Source organism: Marmota monax, unplaced genomic scaffold (assembly GCF_021218885.2).
Source record: "Marmota monax isolate L192 unplaced genomic scaffold, Marmota_monax_Labrador192_F-V1.1 WCK01_AAM20220418_F8-fsc00147, whole genome shotgun sequence".
In the NCBI taxonomy this organism is placed as follows: domain Eukaryota; kingdom Metazoa; phylum Chordata; class Mammalia; order Rodentia; family Sciuridae; genus Marmota; species Marmota monax.
The window spans coordinates 851,846-870,518 of NW_026693552.1; the positions used below are offsets into that span (position 1 = coordinate 851,846).

At 38.5% G+C, this 18,673-nt stretch overlaps 1 protein-coding gene across 1 annotated transcript; it reads left to right on the forward strand.

The window, feature by feature from the left end:
- Positions 1-1,980: 1,980 nt before the first annotated feature.
- Ca2 (carbonic anhydrase 2) lies at positions 1,981-18,451 on the forward strand. Its single transcript, XM_046458635.2, has 7 exons — positions 1,981-2,159; positions 3,286-3,483; positions 11,151-11,269; positions 11,761-11,853; positions 12,885-12,947; positions 14,222-14,377; positions 17,642-18,451. The coding sequence occupies exons 1-7, from the start codon at positions 2,126-2,128 to the stop codon at positions 17,759-17,761; spliced, it is 783 nt and encodes a 260-aa protein (XP_046314591.1). The 5' UTR covers positions 1,981-2,125; the 3' UTR covers positions 17,762-18,451.
- Positions 18,452-18,673: the final 222 nt, after the last annotated feature.

Here is an 18,673-nt window from a genome sequence, read left to right on the forward strand (position 1 = left end):
TTATCCCACAGAGAACTAGCAGAGACCAGGGAACATCCCCCAACAATAGTCTTGGTAAACTGCAGTTTGGTGGTGCTTGAAGTTTGAGGGATATTTTATAATCAAAATATGCTCCCCTTCCATCCATGTATTAATAAAGCCACAACCCAGCTGTACAGGAAATGAAGACCAGGATTCCTGCTGCGTTAGTAGCCTGGCTACCTTTACAGATCTTTAGAGCCCACTTGATATTCATGGGCTTTGTGCTCAACTCCCAGCATTTATCACTGGCATATTCTTAGGAAGAAGTGAAGAGTCTCACAGCAACTAGGAGTCCCTCTCCTTCTGACCTAATAAGTATTTTAAAATTATGCAAGGGATAAAAAATTATTTCACTGGCTCCCAAGAGGGACTATGCAACTACAGGGGTCAAAATAAAAGTTCTTCTCTGTGAACTATATTTTGTAATGGTCCTAGAAGTCTTAAAAATTCATTGATGCTCTTTAGCCTAAGAATTCCCTGTGATATCAACCAAAAGATTTATGCAGAGGAATACAATTTTCTAGTTTTAGAATAGAACAAGGAAATCTACACATGAATCATTTTTCTTTGTGGGTAGAACTGACTGGTAAATAATAGATAATGATTTTCTCATAGACACTGTAAAAATTTGCAGTCATACTTTATCCATTTATTTGTATATAGGTTTTTAAATATAAAGTAATGTGATATTAAGGCTGATACAATCACAAATAATGACATCCTACTTCAGTTCAATTCTTATATTATGCTCTCAAAGATCATAGAGACCACAGAACAGGCCCCCAAACCCCCCACCCCTCTGTATCTTTGTGGCAAAGTCTTTTGTGGCAAATAGAATTCTTTCTCCATTTAAAACGGCCAGACTTTCCCATTAGGCACAGTAATCACAGGGCCTCAGGTCCACAATAGTTTTAGGTGTCCAGGAAAATCTGCTTTCTTAAAATCAGTTTTAGGTCAAAGAAACAAGAAAAGAACTACTAATGCAAACTGCCTTACAGCGCACGAAAATCATAATGGTGCCTGTCCTCAAAAATGCCCTTTTTATTAAATTATTCTGAGTGATTTCCTAAGTATGCCAGCTATAAATTCCCCAGAAAGTTCCATCTCTTGGAAAGACTTTCTTTTACCTGATTTTCCCTTTAAAAAATGTGGTATTTTGAGGTTTTGGTGATTTTAAATCAATATGTATTCAACCAGGAATTCACCTCCCCCAAAGTTAATTTGTTAAATAAAAGAAGTAGTAAAGTAGAAGAAAATAAGCACTTTAAGTGAGGCCCTGCTGAGCTACATGGAAATGCAATCCCAGGCCTCCTGCGGGCGCGCTGGCAGGAGACCACGGCTCCCGTCTCGCTTTATCCCACAGCCGTCCAGCAGAGGGCGCCTGGTTCTCAACACCCAGAGCTGTACGTTCCCCTGCGCCTCAAGGACCATATCCCTATTTGCCCCAAGGTCAAAGCTCCTAACCTAGCCAGCCCCAGGCCCGGGAAAGCTGAGAGTGAACCTTCGGTTTGAAACCGCGCGCGAGTCGGGCCGATGGGGCGGGACCGCAAGTCTCCAACGCCTGGGATACGCTCATAATGGGGACAGAAGATGAAGGGCACCCGGGGCCCGGGTCCCCAGCTGTCAGCGCCTCTGCCAGACTCGGTGCTCCGGAGGGGGATGGGGTGCGCATAGACGATCCGCAGCCCCCGTTGGACGGAGGAACCGGGAGCCGCCGCCACCACCACCGCCACGGCACACCGAGAGCTCGGAGGCTCTCCCAGGAACCCGGGGCCCGGGCCGCTGGCCGAGGGGAGCCGGGTGGTGAGACAGAAGCTCCCCAGCCCGGCCGGACGCCCGCCGCGAGGGCGTTTTCCCCGCCCCCGGCGCCTCGCCAGCCCAGCCCGCCCCGAGCACTGGGAGATCACCTCCGCCCGTCACCTCCTCCCCTGTCGCTCAGGTCCATCCAGGGTCCCCTCCCCCGGGCCGCCCCCGAGCACGAAGTTGGCGGGAGCCTATAAAAGCCGGTGGCAGTGCGACCCGCGGACACGCACCGTGCAGGCGCCCGAACAGCCACCGCTAGACAGGCGCCAACTCCTGCCTTGCCCAGACCGCCGGCGCGACCATGTCCCATCACTGGGGATACGGCAAGCACAACGGTGAGTGCGGGCGACTAGCGGCCCCGGGGCCCGATCCTGGATGCCTGCCCAGGCCCCGCAGCGCCCGCACCTGCTGTTTACCGCGGCCGCGGGGAGCGCGGGAGGCTCCGGAGAGCGGGAGGCTCAGGTGCGCCCCGGGCGCCAGCCTCTCCCGCGGCTCCCCTGCGCCCAGGATGCCCCCATCGCCCCAACTCCTTCGCACTGTCGAGGAATCCCGGCGTCCGCCGGCAGCGCGCAGGGCGCGGGAGAGGCAGGCGCCCGGGGCCCCTGTCCGTAGGACCCGAGGACAGTCGTTCCTGGGTCCTGAGCGGGGACCCTTTAACCTGATCTAGGAGGCTGCGGGGAAGGGTAGTAACGGAAAATTTTAGTTGATCACAGAGAAATTGAGCCCCTCTTCCATCCTGTCTGCTTCAGCACCACCTGTGGCTAAGATTCCCCGCACCAACTGTCCCGGGGCATTTTCTGGAGTTGCTTTAAATACATTGTTCTGATTCCCGAGTTTCCCCTTCATTTCTCGACTTCCAATGCTAGGGGTTCAGTAACCAAGATCCGGGCTTTATCATGGCCATAGATCTGGGTTTCCTGAGCAATCGGAGGGAAGACAATGATGGTCTGGTGCGTCTTAGGCGAGCGGGGGGCGGGGGGGCTCCCCTTGTGGGGCTCTTGACTATTAAAGAAGGGGTGCCTGTGCATGAGCAGTGGCTCTGACCTTTCAACCAGTGCGAGGACACGAGGGAGGAACCAGGCGCTGTGTGGATACTTCGAGTGAGCTGGCATATCCCAAATCCCAGCCACAAGCTGATCTCAGTTGCTGAGAAGTAAAATGACTATGAAAATCGCTAATATTTATATGATGCTCTTTTCTCTAAAAGATTTATGTGTGTTGACTCTAATTCTCACAACATCTATAAGATAAACTTATAATATTATTATCACATTCTGCAAATGAGGAAACTGAGGCATAGGTTGTTTTCTCAAAGGTTTTTCTAATATTAAGTGGTACCACCAAAATGGGAACTGAACAGATTGATTTTGGAACCCTTGCCTCTTTCTTGGGGGGGGTGGGGTCTGGGTATATATCCGTCCAAACATCTGGGGTATTCACATGTGTCTCCTCACCTTTCAGGACCAGAACATTGGCATAAGGACTTCCCCATTGCCAAGGGAGAGCGTCAGTCCCCTGTTAACATTGACACCAAAACAGCCAAGCATGACCCTTCCCTGAAACCTCTGTGCCTTTGCTATGAGCAACCGACTTCTCGGAGGATCCTCAACAATGGTCATTCTTTCAACGTGGAGTTTGATGACTCTCAGGACACTGCAGGTTAGTGTTTAAAGTGTGCCCTTTAGCTAGTAGCTGTATTCCCACCTTAGTGGAAGAAGTCCAGCAGAGATAGGAAACATCTTTAATACTACAGTTTGTCTTAGTCCCTAAGATGCCACTCTAATAGGCTTCATTAGGTCCCAGACTCAAAGAAGTAGGCTAATTAATTTGAAGTTTCCTGAGATGGTGTCTCCTTTCTAAAATTCTTGGCTTCTGTGTAGGGCATAGAGTAACTGTGATCTGCCTGTGATAAGTCACAAAAGGGAAGCTCCCCACCCCATCAGATCAGTAATAATGAAATTTGCAAAAATATAACTTCTTAAGTTTAATTCTAAAATGTTTTTAGAACATTTGTCTTTGGAATTGATGCCTTTCCCTTAAAAAATATATGTTCATGTGCATTATTTTCAAAGTAGCAATAAGAAAAGTGATGAAAACTAGACAATTTAAAATACTGAAATTCTTGGAGAGCATTGTATTTATGAATATTTCTCACTTTGGGCTAGTGTGATAAAGGGGGCAGTTTATCTTGGTCTATATCTAGAAGTTCACTCCACAAAGATGTTTTATTAGAGTTAGTGAACATACCTGACCCATTACCCATAAATCCAATTACCATAGGTTATTTGTAATACAGCTATTTACAGGATACCACTGAATGCTTCTTGTATTTTATTTAGAAAAAGGAGAACAATCCCATTTAGTCATAGTAACTGCTTTTCTTGCTCACTGGTTGATTTAATTGCCAGTACCCTATTTTCCTGAGTGTTTTCCTCTGAAAGTCATTGAATGAAATGGTCTTGCAAACACGTGTTTGGTGGTGACATGGGAGTGGGGTGGGTGAGTTTTGGAGTAATGGTCTACAATACTAATGTATTATATAGTATATAATTAAAACCAAGTAAGTCAAGTTGACTATTCTTTTCCAGGAGCTGTACAGTATATTCAGTTCAGTTTTGAAAAACAACATTTATCCTCCCCTCTTTTAAAAAGCTTTGGACACTTGGCTTTCTAAAACAGTAATTCTGGAAGACAATTTAATGAGATATATAATGTGGAGATCATTTGAGAAATGTTTTCAACCTACCTGTTCCCTATGTACTTCTGCTTAGTATACACAGACACAGTTAGACAGACAAACAGACAAACATACACACACTCTCTCTCATGCACACACTTTCTAGCATTATGATTAAAATCAAGTCGAGGCTATACATTGATGATGAGTCTCCAGTAATTCTTGCTTTTCCCAAGAATTTCTCCCATTCCAAAGAAACACTGCTCAACTGATTAATCATAAAACAATTTCTTTTTTCATGTAAAGACTACCATATATTTATAGTATGGTCAATGGTCTCAAGATTTCTATTACATACATAAAGGATGCTATAAAGTTTCACGTTTAGTCATATAAAAACCAAAAAAAGATGAGCTACTTTAGTCCATAGCTGACAACTATTTTTTTAAGGCCACAATTATTGGCAACAGATACAATGTCAAACCAACTATTTACCTTATTGCATGCTACATAGAAATTGCATAGTCAATTTTTTTGAACAATGAAGAAACAAATGGAACCAGATGAAGTAGCTCTTTATATATTCCTTATAAAGGAGACTGTGAAGATAAATTATTCCGGTAGTGTGCCTTACTGGAAAATGGATTTTAGCCTATGGTAGGATGGCTGTGAGGGCCAATTGGGATCAAACAGACCTGGATTCGAATTCTAGCTCTGCCACTAACTATCTCAGTGATTTGGGGAAGGATAATACCTTCCCTAAGTTTTAAGGTTTTTAAATTAAAAGTGGAATAACAGTAGTATCTGCCACAGAGGAAAGATTAAATAGGACAGTTTGTTATAAAGCGCCTAGCCCAGTGCCTGGCACATAGCAGTTCCTCAGCAAACAATTATTAGGCAATTGCTGTAGCTGTTGCACTTGTGATAAAATTCTGAAGAAACCTTAATTTAATACCATTTAGGGTTACTTCCTACACTTGATAGTTTAAAATTTTATTTTTATATATTCCCAAACATCTGACTTATTATTTTAAATATGCATTGATTCTATTTATGAAGTTATATAGTTGTGAATTTTACCATGTATATATTAACCTTTGAAGGATTTCTACATAAGCAGTAACTGATTAGACCTAATCACATGTTTTTCAACTATTTCTTCTAGGGAATAATGGCCATGTTTAGATAATGAAACATAATGCAAACTAGTGGATTAGGTAGGGGTTTTAACACATGTTTTTAGAGACACATGTATTATCCAGCCAGTTCTTGTACAAAAAAAAATTGATTAATAACAGATTGAACACTTGATAAACTAAGTGTCATGAAGGCAGGATGGGTACTTGGGTCCTCTCCTCATCCCCAGAGCTCAGTGTGGGCTGAGACTGCCTAAAATAGAAGGACCCAGAAACAACAGACACTGAAAATTACTTTGATAAATACAAAAAGACAGTATTTCAAGGAACTGTGGAAACATGAGGTAGGCTTAGGAGTCTGAGTAGACAGGAATTTTTGGAATAAATAGTCTTAGGTAGAGACTTGAAGGATTTCGATGTCTTGGGAGAGATTCCAGGCAAAGGAAACTAGGAAACACCAGGGGATCTAAGAAGAGTACACAGTATGTACTTTAGAAAGGCAAGAAAGTATACAAAAACAAGAGTCAGCAATGAGTATTAGAAAGACTTAGTTGATAGTGGTGGCATGTGCCTGTAATCCTGTAACTTAGGAGGCAGAGGCAGGAGGATGCAAGTTCAAAGTCAGCCTGAGCAACTTAGGGAGACCCTGTCTCAAAATAAAATAAAACAGACTGGGGAGGCAGCTCAGGGATAGAGCACCCCTGGGGTCCATCCCCAGTAACCCCCCCTCCAACACACAAAGACTTGTTCTCTCTTGCCATGAAAGACTTCTTTGTAATTTTGCCCACGTCTCTTTCAGTCATTTTGGTTAAACAAGTATGCAGAATATACTAAAATTTGATATAAATGGAAAATCCATCTACAGGGTTGATTAAAAAATAACAATACCATGAAGAAAAATAGCCTTTATACTTTATTTATTTCTTAAAGAATTCTAGACTCAAAGCTGGAACAAATGGTAGAGATCCTGTAGTCAACCCACTTAAAATAAACATGAAGAAACAGAAAGCTTGAGTTTAAATAACTTGCTAAGTCTTCTCCTGCCTAGTTTACTGGAGAGACTAAATGGCAATCTCTTAAAAATAGAATTTGAATGATAATCATAGTTAACGTTTAGTTTGAACATACCATGTTTTGGAAAGCTAATGTACTTTTCTTACACTTACCTTTAAAAATTATTCATTCATTTTGGTCACTTAATTGTTTTAAAAATTAACCATTTAACAGCCCTTTAGTTAGGAGTGATCTTTATGGGGTTAATATTTTTAGACATTCTTTACCTCTTATTTTCTGCATTTAAATGCTTCAGTTCATTTACATTTCTCCTCCCTTGATAAGATTTCAGCCTTCTAGAACTTCCCATAAGTTTAGGTTTTCTCATATGTCCTAATGTAACAATATAACACCTTAACTTAAGTCCTTGGGTGTCAGGAACTGAGCTGGTTGAATTTATTCTTATGTTTACATTGGAGATAATTCTTTTTAACAAAAAACAGGATGGAAATAAGGGTGGAATTATAGGCTTTAACTGGAAGCTTAGGCTAAAGTTCTCATCAGTTTTCTAAACCCCTTTAAATAAACCACCTTGAATTAATGAAAAATTGCTAATCCTGTTAGGTAATTTTTAAGTTATTAAAAAATAACTCTCCCAGCTTGAGAGGTTTTATTGCCAGATTTTTTTTTTCTGGTGGAAAAGAATACTAGTCAAATTATTTACTCCTGCTAACTTATTAACTTATATTAATGAGTTTTGAACTGTCCTGCTTTTTTGCAAAGTTATGGCAAAAATTGAAAGCCAATGCCAGAATTATTGGGCCACCTTATTTTTAACTCCCACCTGATTTCTGTTTTATGTATTTATTTTTGAAATTGGAATTTTTAAATTTGTTTATTTCAAGAAAAAAGAAGGAAGGAAGCTCACCTTTACTCTTTTCAAGCAGAACATTGTCTGTATGACATAATGGGTCTTTGTACATGGATCCTGCTTGATTTTCAGGGACTAGCTTTTGAAGTTGTAAAATTTTCCTTCCACAAGCAAGCATAAATTAAAGGGAACCTTAACAACCAGAAATGAAATGAAAGGGCTTTTCATGTGCTCAATTAATGGGATCAGAACCCTAAATAGCTGGAAAACTGACCAAAGCCTTTTAACTGTGCTAGTTAATTATGTTATCAGTATCAGTTTTACTCCAATGCAGTTGCTGTATGATTTAAATTAAACTTCCATTTTCTTGAATTTTGACTGCTTAATGTAGTTGAAAGTGACAGCTAAATATCTCATTGAAAAGAATTGAAATATGGGCATTTTTCTGCTAGATTTGTCTGCCCTGACATGGAGCCCTAGGATCATTGGCTACTGTCAACAAGCTAAGCATGCATGATTTAATCAGTAGTACATATAGTAATGCATGATTTTAAAATGTTAGGATATTTGCAGAGATTATTCAGCTCCTAGAAATACTATGTTTTCTGTGGAATTATTGATTTGCTTTATTAATAAAAAATTACATATATTTTAGTTTTTAAACTAAGGATAATTGGGAGTAGTTTACCTAGCTCTTGGATTTAAGAGAGATTATTGACATACACTAAAGGTCTTTAGTTTGCTATTTGAAGATGTCTTTAGAAGTAATAGTGATTAGGATGAAAAATATCCCAAAATGCTAAATTTTAAGTTTATATTTTTGTGGGAAGTCTGATTTATTTCAGTATTACTGAATCTCCTATTTTTAACAAAAACAAATAGTTTAACAATTTTTCAAGTAATAAATATAGATCAGTCTATAATGCCATACTTAGTGCTTATATTGTATTATACATACATATATAATATTTAACTGATGGCTGATCATGAAAATTAAAATTGGAGTCCTTGATGTTGCTATTTGAATTTAAATTAAATTTTTGGAGTTTGAAAAAAAATAGAGTAGAAAGTCTCACTATATTTCTCTATCCCTCATGGAACATGTTTCTGTGATATAGCAAATCATACACTTTGTAGAGTTCCAAAAATGTTCACTAGGTAAATTCTGCCTTTTCTTTTCTTTCTTTTTTTTGTACCAGGGCTTGAACCCAGGGATGCTTAACCATTGAGCCACATCCCCAGCCCTTTTTAATATTTTTTTATTTTGAGACAGGATCTTGATAAGTTGCTGGGGCTGGTCTTAGACTTGCAATCCTTCTGCCTCAGCTTCCCGAGCCACTGGGATTACAGATTTGCGGCACCATGCCTAGCAATTTTCACCATTTAAAAAAATATATATTTTTGCATTAGAAAGAGGTATTTTTTAAAAGCTAGGACAGTTTAGAAAATATCATATAGCAATTTAATAAATAAATAAATAAATAAATAGGCCTGGATTGTAGTATAATCTCCTATATTTAACCAAAATGTTGTCATTCTGTTTCTCAAAAAGATGTATGCTACCTTTATCAGAGTCTATGGTGATTTTTATTATAACAGTGTTTTTCGGTTATATAATTGATTAACCTCATTGCTCAGAATTTGCTGAGAAATAACCAGGTAAAGAAGATCAAACCCACTGCTTTTTGTAGTAATTAAATTTTAATGATTTAGTAACCCTTCCTAATTACAGTGGGCTTCTAAATGCATAATAAATTTTCTTTTAACAGGGACTAACCCAGGTATCTGGTGCAAACCGATAAGCACTGAATGTATTTAATCATTGAACACAGAGCACTTTTTTTTTTTTGCTTGTTTTTCTGGTGTTCACAAAGCCTTTTTTAAGTAAAAGCTTATATCTAGCTCTTGCCTAATTCTAAATGTTCTATGAAACAAGTAAATTAGGTCACAATTTTAGGGCCTACAAGAAAGAGAATAACAGTCAGTTTTATTCTCTTTAAAATTTAAGATCCTGGTATGATTCTCTACAGGAGGAAAGGAAATACATTCAGAAAGATCAGTTATCTCAGATGCTTTAATATAGTTTTATTTAATTTGTTTTGTCACTTGGTAGCACTAATGGTATTACAAATGGCATCTGATTTTTACAATCAGCCAATTTGTTCCTTAAAGAGTTATTATAAAAGAATTTTGAGTATAGACATTTTATAAACATGTATTTCATTTTTAAGGATATGTTATTTACAAAGAAAAGGGATTCTTCTGTTTCAGAGAAACCTTGGTATTGGGGCTAAGGCTATTCGTTCCATATGGAATTATCAGACAAATATAAACTTTTATAATAAGTTGCTTTTGTGTTTCAAGGGATGTGATTTTATCAGAATACATTCAAATTTGTGTTTCTTAATAGATCTGTAACATAACATCATTTATTATTCATTCTTTCTGTTTTCATTCTTCTTATTTTTTCTAACCTATTATAAAGCAAAGCTGGCAACCTGAATATATCAAAAGCCATAGAAAAGCCATGGTGCCTAAATAACTTCCATCCAGTTTCATCTTTTACTTTGAATAAATGAATGGATGTTGCTACCATCTAAGCATATTTAAGTGAAATGAAGTGAACAAACTTTATTGTACAGACTGGGTCCCTTTGTCTTGAAAATCCAAAGTAAATTTGAGTTCACTATTTTATGAAATTAAAAGTGAAGGCCAGTAAAAAACTTTTAAAGCAACAGTATTTTAATTTGAGTACTAGGTAAATAAATTGTAGAACTAAGTTATATATATATATATATATATATATATATATATATATATTCCCACTAATACATATAAAATAAGCAAAGAATTTTTATAGCAATTTCCCACTATTATAATCTTCTCTCAAGACACAACTTGTTAATTATCTACAGATATATACAATCTAAAAATGTGGTTTCTGGTACTGATTTTACTGAATAAAGTTAAATTAATACCAGGAATGGTATAATCTGGGTATAGTTATTATAGACTTTTAAGTTCTTGGAGATAACAAAGCATATAACACTGAACGTAAAAGTTGATGTGTACATTATTAGTGAAGAACTAAATGAATATTTCCATTTTATAGGTGAGGAAATAAAGTCAAAGAGGTTCATTAAAATTTTAAGGGGACAAAACAGGTTAGCAGGAGTGTAAGGAGAATTAGATTTTATAAAGTTAAGATTGATAGAATGTGTATTAATAAATTTTTTTTGGTCTTAACTGGGGTCAGAGGTCTGTGAAATACGTCCTAGGGCAGCCATTGGGTAGTGTTAGAAGCAAGGTCCCCTGTTTGCATGTGTGTGCAGCAGACCAATCCGTTGGCAAGTAGCTGCCTGGGCTCTTCATCCTAAGTGATGCACAGAGGAATTATTAGTTACACTTAAAATTTCCTCTCTGGACCTGAACCTGTGATTTCAAATCAACCCACAGGAAGAGGTACCACTGTGCCCAGCAAGCAAAGATTATGAAGAGCTTCTATACTTTACCCAACACACATGAAGTAATATTAGCAATGTGTGTTTCATGTGTGGATGTATGAGTATGCATGTATGTGTGTATGCATGTGTCCATGTGTGTATGTATGTGTGCACAGATATATTTTACACATACATTTTAATTTCAGCGCTGAAAGGGGGACCCCTCGATGGCACCTACAGATTGATTCAGTTTCACTTTCACTGGGGCTCATCTGATGGACAAGGTTCTGAACACACTGTGGATAAAACAACGTATGCTGCAGAGGTAAGATATGGCAACAACAAAGGTTGTAAATGGCTAGTTAGCATTAATTTTGAAAGCTCAGTTTTGTAAATTCAACTCACACTAAGTGAACCACTTCTTTTGCAAAGGCCATTCATGTTTGCTTCTTATAACCTTTAATTGTAATATTACAATCAAGGCTAAAAAGCTTTCTCTAGTGTCCCCAAGGACAACATTTACAAAAAAATAAATAAATTCAAATGGGAGGAATTTGTTTTAGCATAAATCTAGAAAAAAAATTTGTGCCTTCTCTCAAAACATGTCTTCATCTTAGAGCTGTTGATAAAATCACTTGCTATTCTACCAAGTAGCAGATGATTTGATTGAAAAATGAAGGAAAAGCTTTTATTTAAAATTATCCACCATTTTCCTTTAGTAACTATTAGTTAAGGAGAAATGATCACTGGATTAAAGTCTGCTGGCTTTTATCATGTTAATCATTCACTATGATTTTTTGTCTTCTCTGGCTTTAGCTTCACTTGGTTCACTGGAACACCAAATATAAGGATTTTGGAAAAGCCGTGGAACAACCTGATGGGCTGGCTGTGTTGGGCATTTTTCTGAAGGTTAGTTGGTGGTCCAGTTCTTTTTCCTGTTTTCAAGAAAGATTGACTAGACAGAACATTTCCAACAGGTGTTTTACAAAAGAGCTGAGCAGATGCCTTTCTTTGGCCCTGAAGTGTTTTCAGGCTTACTTCTCCCTCCATCTCTCCATCTTTTCTTTCTGGAGGGGCAGAAAGACAAAAGTGGGAGGTTTTGTTTAGATAGTATTTACCTGGAAATTAGAAGAACAGAAAGAAGTCAACTATAGAGGACTAGTAGGTATGTGTTTTGTTTTAATTTAACCTTAGACTAAAGTATTGTTTGATGATAGACAACACTCAAGTAAGACTGAGTTCTGGAGGGCTCAAAGACAGAGAGACTCTGTATTGGAGAATCTCAGGCAACAGTGGGACCTCACAGGTTGAGCTGCCCTCTGGCCAGTTGTAAAGAGGAGAGTCAAACTGTCTGGACTGGCGATTCCCCAGCTCTGACATCATATTGAGGGTGGGGGGGGGGGCGCTGCAGGTATTTTGAAGTCATCTGAGGACAACATAAAGAAGCAGGAGCTGATGAATCTGCTGGGACACAACCCTGAGAAACTATAAAATGTATGGCCTTGAAGGCAGTGGCAAGGGGTGGATTCAGTGACTACCGAGGAGTCAGAGACTCAAAGCTAGGGCTTGGGGGAAGCTGAAGGACAAGAGACTGTTTATAAAGAAGGAAAGGTGGAGTTGTAAAAGCCTGCAAGGAGGCGAGGGAAGGAAAGCGCTTGAGGGCAGGCTTTGCTGTAGCAATTGAATGTCACTGGGGACACCTGAAAAGATTGTTTCAGAGTTAACTATAGGGCAGAAGCAGAGGCAGGTTGGGAAGTGGCAGCAGGGAAGTCCAGGGTGTCAGTGCCTTCTAGCTAAGACACTGATAGATCACTGTGGCATGTATAAAGTGGTAGATTTTGCTTCACTTCTTAGAGAACGTTTATGATAGTGTTGCCCAAGTTAAAAATGCTAGAGCGTCAAATTGGTTATATTATCTTCCTCCTTGTGTTTTTCTATAGATTGGCAGTGCTAACCCAGGCCTTCAGAAAGTCCTCGATATGCTGGATTCCATTAAAACAAAGGTAAAGTTTAATTTTCTGCTGCTTTTGGGGGTGTCCTTTTTTTCAATACTTTATTGGTTTTAGAAATTTCCTTTGATCAAGTTTTATTGACATGTGGTAGTTGAGTGAACAGTTAATGAAGGTAAAATATTGCTTACATATTTTCTTTCTGCAAAAAGTTAGCCCTAATTCTACTAGAGTTCTAAGACTTGCCTTTATTGAATCTTTCTTCCTATCATTTGAATATCCTGAATGAAAGAATTGGAGAATCTCATGATTGCAAGGAGGCTGAAAGATCATCTGGTCAAATTGTCCACTAATTCATACAGCAAATATTTTTTGAGTACTTCCTATTGCCAGTCCACTTTGCTAATCCAGGAGATACAATGATGAACAAGACGAACAAAGTCATGCTTGTTGGAGATTTATGTTCTGTGACTTCTTTGAATTCATCCGTCCTGTGTTTAAATCATCTCTATAACAGAGCTGTGTTTGAGGTCAGTGAGAATCTGCTTAAACACTAAAGTCACTCCCAGTGATGGGAAGCCCATCACCAGGGCAGCCCCAGCTGTATAAAGCTTATCCTCAAGTTGCAACAGCATCTATCTTCTGAAATGTGCAACCTCCACTCCTGGCCTGATCCCCTGATCTCATATCTTATGGACCCAACTCCTCTTCCACATGACCCTAGGGTTTCTCTCATGGCTTTTCACCTACCCTAGGATAATTATCTCTAGTTCCCTTTAGTTATTCTCATAGGAGATAGTTTTATCTCTTTAAACAACCTTGTCACTCTTCCAGGAAAGCTTTCTTGCTTTCATCTATTGATATTCAGCCCAGAGCCAAACACAGTTTTTTAGTTCTGATCTAGCTGTCAAATAGCGTGGCGAGACAAGGGCCTCCTCTTCAAGGATAATATATTTCTGTTACTGAAACCTAAAATTAAAAAAAAAAAATTATTTTAGTGGCACCAGTCACATTTAAAATACCAGATGTGGTCAGCTAATGACTTAATGGAAAACATAAATGATTATGTTAGAGGACAAAATGAAAAATGGACGTGTGAATATAATCAGTTCTTGCTCACACCTGCCTAATCAATATGTCCAAGTCAAATGCTTTCTATTCATTTCTTTTCACTTTGTTTGCCAGCATATCTGGAAATAGTGTATTAAAAAAAAAAAAAAAAGGTTTCTTGCTGTTCCAGAGGAGTAGATTTACTTATCTTTTGCAGTCTCCTTTCACCCTCCTGCTCTGATCACATGACAAAATTAACCTGTGGGTTTGCCTGGCAGGGTAAGAGCTCTGACTTCACTGGCTTTGATCCTCGTGGCCTCCTTCCTAAAAATCTGGACTACTGGACCTACCCTGGCTCACTGACCACCCCTCCTCTTCTGGAATGTGTGACCTGGATTGTGCTCAAGGAACCCATTAGTGTCAGCAGTGAGCAGGTCAGTTTTCTACAGAAAGGTCTGCTTGGAGACACTGAGTGTTTAGTGGAGGTGAAAGAGTTTGGCCTTTGGAATCAATCCTCAGATTTGATCCTCCTGCTGCTTCTAGCCATGCAACTAGTATCTGCAGCAGTGCTTAGCAAGTAATCAGCATTCAGCAAATATTTGTTGTTATTAGCCATGGCCCCAGGCACAGTTTGTTTAGTTTGTAAAATTGGAGGTTCATTGTGAGGATTAAATGAGAAAAGTATCTTTCACTATTGCATGTGGTTTTTTGTTTTTTTTTTTTTGATCAGCTACGAGGAAATAATGACTCAAACAAAAAATGAGATTCAAGGTTACACAGATAGCAGTGAAAATTCCCAACCCACTGCTCACTCAAGTAGAAGCTTATGCAGTTTCATTTATATAAGAATGGATTTCTGAATCCCAAGGAAGGTGAAAGTCATGCTTTGGAGAAAAAGTATCTATCAAAACTCAGGGGGCTTGTTGCAGAGACTCAGAACAGACACTCTTACATTACCCGTACAGTGTAGATGGTCATGTTCAAGAACTAATGCAGCTTCTCAGGGATGAGCATCCACAGAAGTGGACACAAAAGGATTTTTCCTGGGCTGTCACATAGCACATAGATAAAATGTGGAAAATGGACATTTCTTAGGATTCACAAGAGGTTGCATCATGAATAATTTAAGGAGAGAGTCAGCAATGAGCAGCTTTGCAAATGACAAGTGTTTGAATAGTTGTATGATTTAAGCCTACAAAATTTTGGAATCGTAGAAATTTAGATATGCAGTGTGCAAGAGAGGTTGTGTTGTCCGACTTTCTCATTTTGCTGTCTAGAATGTGTTGAAAAACAGAGGTTCAGGAAAATTGAAGTGCTTTCCACCCATCTAGCTTGTGGTTAAATCAGGTCTGGGAGCAAGGACTCTCTATTCTTGTGTTCTCCTTTAGAATATTAACTATGAATACTAAAGATATTTTTTAGCTTTCTTGCTATATCTAACTGGAAACTTACTTTGTAGTATATCAAAATGGGCCAAAAAAATAATATGCTTGACTTGAAAATTGGCCTTGTTGTCATAATTTGAGCAACCCTACTGAAGTAGTAGCAAAAGCAAAGATTATAATGCCACATCTTATTTGAAGATGTAGTGCTTGGGTTATGGTTTATTATTATTATTTATTATTATTATTATTATTATTTTGGTACTGGAAATTGAACCCAGGGGCATTAAACTTCACTGAGTACATCCCCAGCCCTTTTTTATGTTTTTATTTGGAGACGGGTCTCACTAAGTTACTTAGAGCCTTGTTAAATTGCCGAGGCTGGCTTTGAACTTGTGATCCTCCTGCCTCAGCCTCCCAAGAAGCTGCTGAGATTACAGGCGTGTACCACCATGCCTAGCCTGGGTTATGATTTAAAAACATGAAAATTCTTTTTTTTTTCCTTCACTGAGAACAATTAAGCTTAAGATCCAAAGTCTGCTATTGATAGCTATTATGACAAATGGATTTATTATGTACACACACACCCATACAAACAAGTACCCAGAGATATAAAAGCTATTGAACTGGCTCCATTAGTTCTTGTGCTCTGAATTGCCTGTTAAGGTAGAAAGTAATATTAAACTAGAAATATTGCATGTATTAGCACAATAACAATAGTAGGGATATTCTTCGTATCATATAACACATAAGGGTCATGTTCAGATTAAGTAAGCCAGAACTCTGGTTCTTTCTTTTTGTGATTCTTTTTACTTACCTTGACCGTTAATAACTTGGTGGATGCCAAAGCACTTTGAACATCATATCCAGGTACAGTCACCTCAAGGAGGAAAGAAACAACTCTTCTGTTCGTTCCCTAGGAACAGAGAAGCCTTTCTTCAAAAGCCTTCACAGCCTAACAAAACTTTCACATCCCACTTCTAACCTAGTCCTCAGGAAGGGAATATGATTGCCATGGTCAGTTTAGTGGCTTAAAAAGGGATCTGACAGATATCTATCAATGGTCAAGTGTGGGGGGAATGGATGTTAGGTATGGAATATAAAAGGGTCTGCTACATTCTGCTGCCTTGATTGGCTTTACTCAGGCTTTGTCTCTCTGCTGCTAAAATGATGAGTCAAATTGATCAATGTGAGAATATACTTTAAGTGGGAGAAAGGAAGTATTCATCACTTACACTGGATTGATAAAAAAATTTGACTTAATTGTACTTTATAAGCAGACTCTAACTCTTTATTTATTGATTGATTGGTATTTGGGATTGAACCCAGGGATGCTTAACCACAGAGCCATATCCCAGTCCTTTTTATACTGTATTTAGAAACAGGGTTTCACTGAATGGCTTAAGGCCTCCTTAAATGGCTGAGGCTGGCTTTGAACTCATGATCCTCTTAGCCTCCTGGGCCACTGGATTACAGGAGTGTGCTCCCACACCTGGTGACTAACTCTTTCATATTGCTAAAATTCTGTTGTGGTCAAACAACCCTATATGCCCTTTGAGAGTTCCCTTTGCATTGCATTACCTGTAAGGTAGTCAGATACCTTATAGGTAATGTCCTATATCAGTGTTGACTTCATGGGGATTATTGGAGATATATTACTTTACAGAGATCAAGTTAAAGTCTACTGGTTCATGTATTTCTGCATTGCCCAAACCATCTTTCTTCATTTAGGGGAAGGGGGGACTCTACTTTTCAAACAACCTCAAAGAAGGTGGGCTATTGTCTGACTGTTGCCTGTGTCACAGCACTGAACCAGGAAATTGAAACAGGTGTAAAAGGGAATAAAAATCAACCATGACAAGGGCTTGAAAACCCAGCATGGGAAAATGCATTTTTGTGTTTCTATATATTTAAGCAGAATGCCAGCTTATCTGTCACTCAGCCCATAGAGTTTTCAGATCCTGGGCCTTTTATCTAATTGTACAGATGTTGTACTTATTTTCCCTGGGGCAAAAAGCAAAATTTTAATTTGGTTTGAGAACTGGTATTTTGTACATAATAAAGGCACGGATTTATAGACTTTGCTGTTTGATTTAAAATGAGAATAAGAAAGCAAGGTCAGATTCTGGGTGTTTTTATGAATGGATTTGTTACTGAAAGTATACATGCATAGTCCACGTGTGATTATGTACCTATTGAGTTTTGGCCATTGATAGAAGGTACTTGAAATGTTGGGGAATGTATTTCAACATTTAACACAAGCATATACGTAAATAATATTGTGAAACTTAAAAAATTTTTTGCTATGTCTTTTAGATGTCAAAATTCCGTCAACTTAACTTCAACTTCGAGGGTGAACCTGAAGAGCTGATGGTGGACAACTGGCGACCAGCTCAGCCACTAAAGAACAGACAAATCAAAGCTTCCTTTAAATAAGATGGTCCCAGAGCTGGTACACAAACAGTCAATCTTCAGATGTTTCCCTTTAGCTAAGCACAAATCTACCTTCGTGATATGGACCCTGGCTGCTTTGTGTCTGGTTTTCTGGACCCTTCACCTCTCACTTGACATGCTTACTGAATAAATGTGAAGAGTTAGACCAAGTGTCAGCCTTGGCAGAAGTGTTGTGGTGGGGTGCTTCTCTGCTTAAGGTATCATCTTTCTATGACAGGAATTTAATATAAGGGATAGGAGTGAATGAAACACCTTGACTTTGTTCACAGCACAGAGGGTGATGAGTACTCAACTCACAACTGTTTGTTGAAATGCTATTTTTAAAACATAGGAAAGTGGGATGATTGAGTGCAAAGCCATACAGAGACCAATGAAAGCAAATCAGGTAAAATAGTCACAATTTTATGTAATATAAATCAGACAAAATACATGTTCATGATTCTAAGATGTTAAAGGAAGACTTTTAAAATTCTTATATATTTGTAGCAAAGTTATCTTAAACATGAATTATGTTGTGATTTAGTGATTTTTGAATTCTAGAGATGTAAAAGAAGTACGATCTATAAAAAATGTTATAGTTGTGGTACAGAGTATATTTCCATTCAAATGACATATTATAAATTAACAAATATTATATTTTAGATATATTCTGTAATAAAATTCAGAATTCTGTTTGAGTTATTATTTTTGCACATATGGCAGTGGGCAATTATGGAGGAACAGATGTCTAGTTTCACAATCCATATCAATTCATTGTTAATAATGAGCCATCATAATTGGTGTACTCCTAATTGAAGGAGTCTCCTTTAAGAAAAACCCGGAGGTCATTTACTATTTGCCAACCACTTACTCATCTAATCCTCATGACAATCCTGTGAGGGTGAATCCTGCAAG

Bases quoted from the DNA above. Each gene is read 5' to 3' on its own strand.
- Ca2 (XM_046458635.2), top strand. From the start codon at position 2,126: ATGTCCCATCACTGGGGATACGGCAAGCACAACG. The intron at 2,160-3,285 runs GTGAGTGCGGGC...CTCACCTTTCAG, and splicing joins GGGATACGGCAAGCACAACG to GACCAGAACATTGGCATAAG. The intron at 3,484-11,150 runs GTTAGTGTTTAA...TTTTAATTTCAG, and splicing joins TGACTCTCAGGACACTGCAG to CGCTGAAAGGGGGACCCCTC.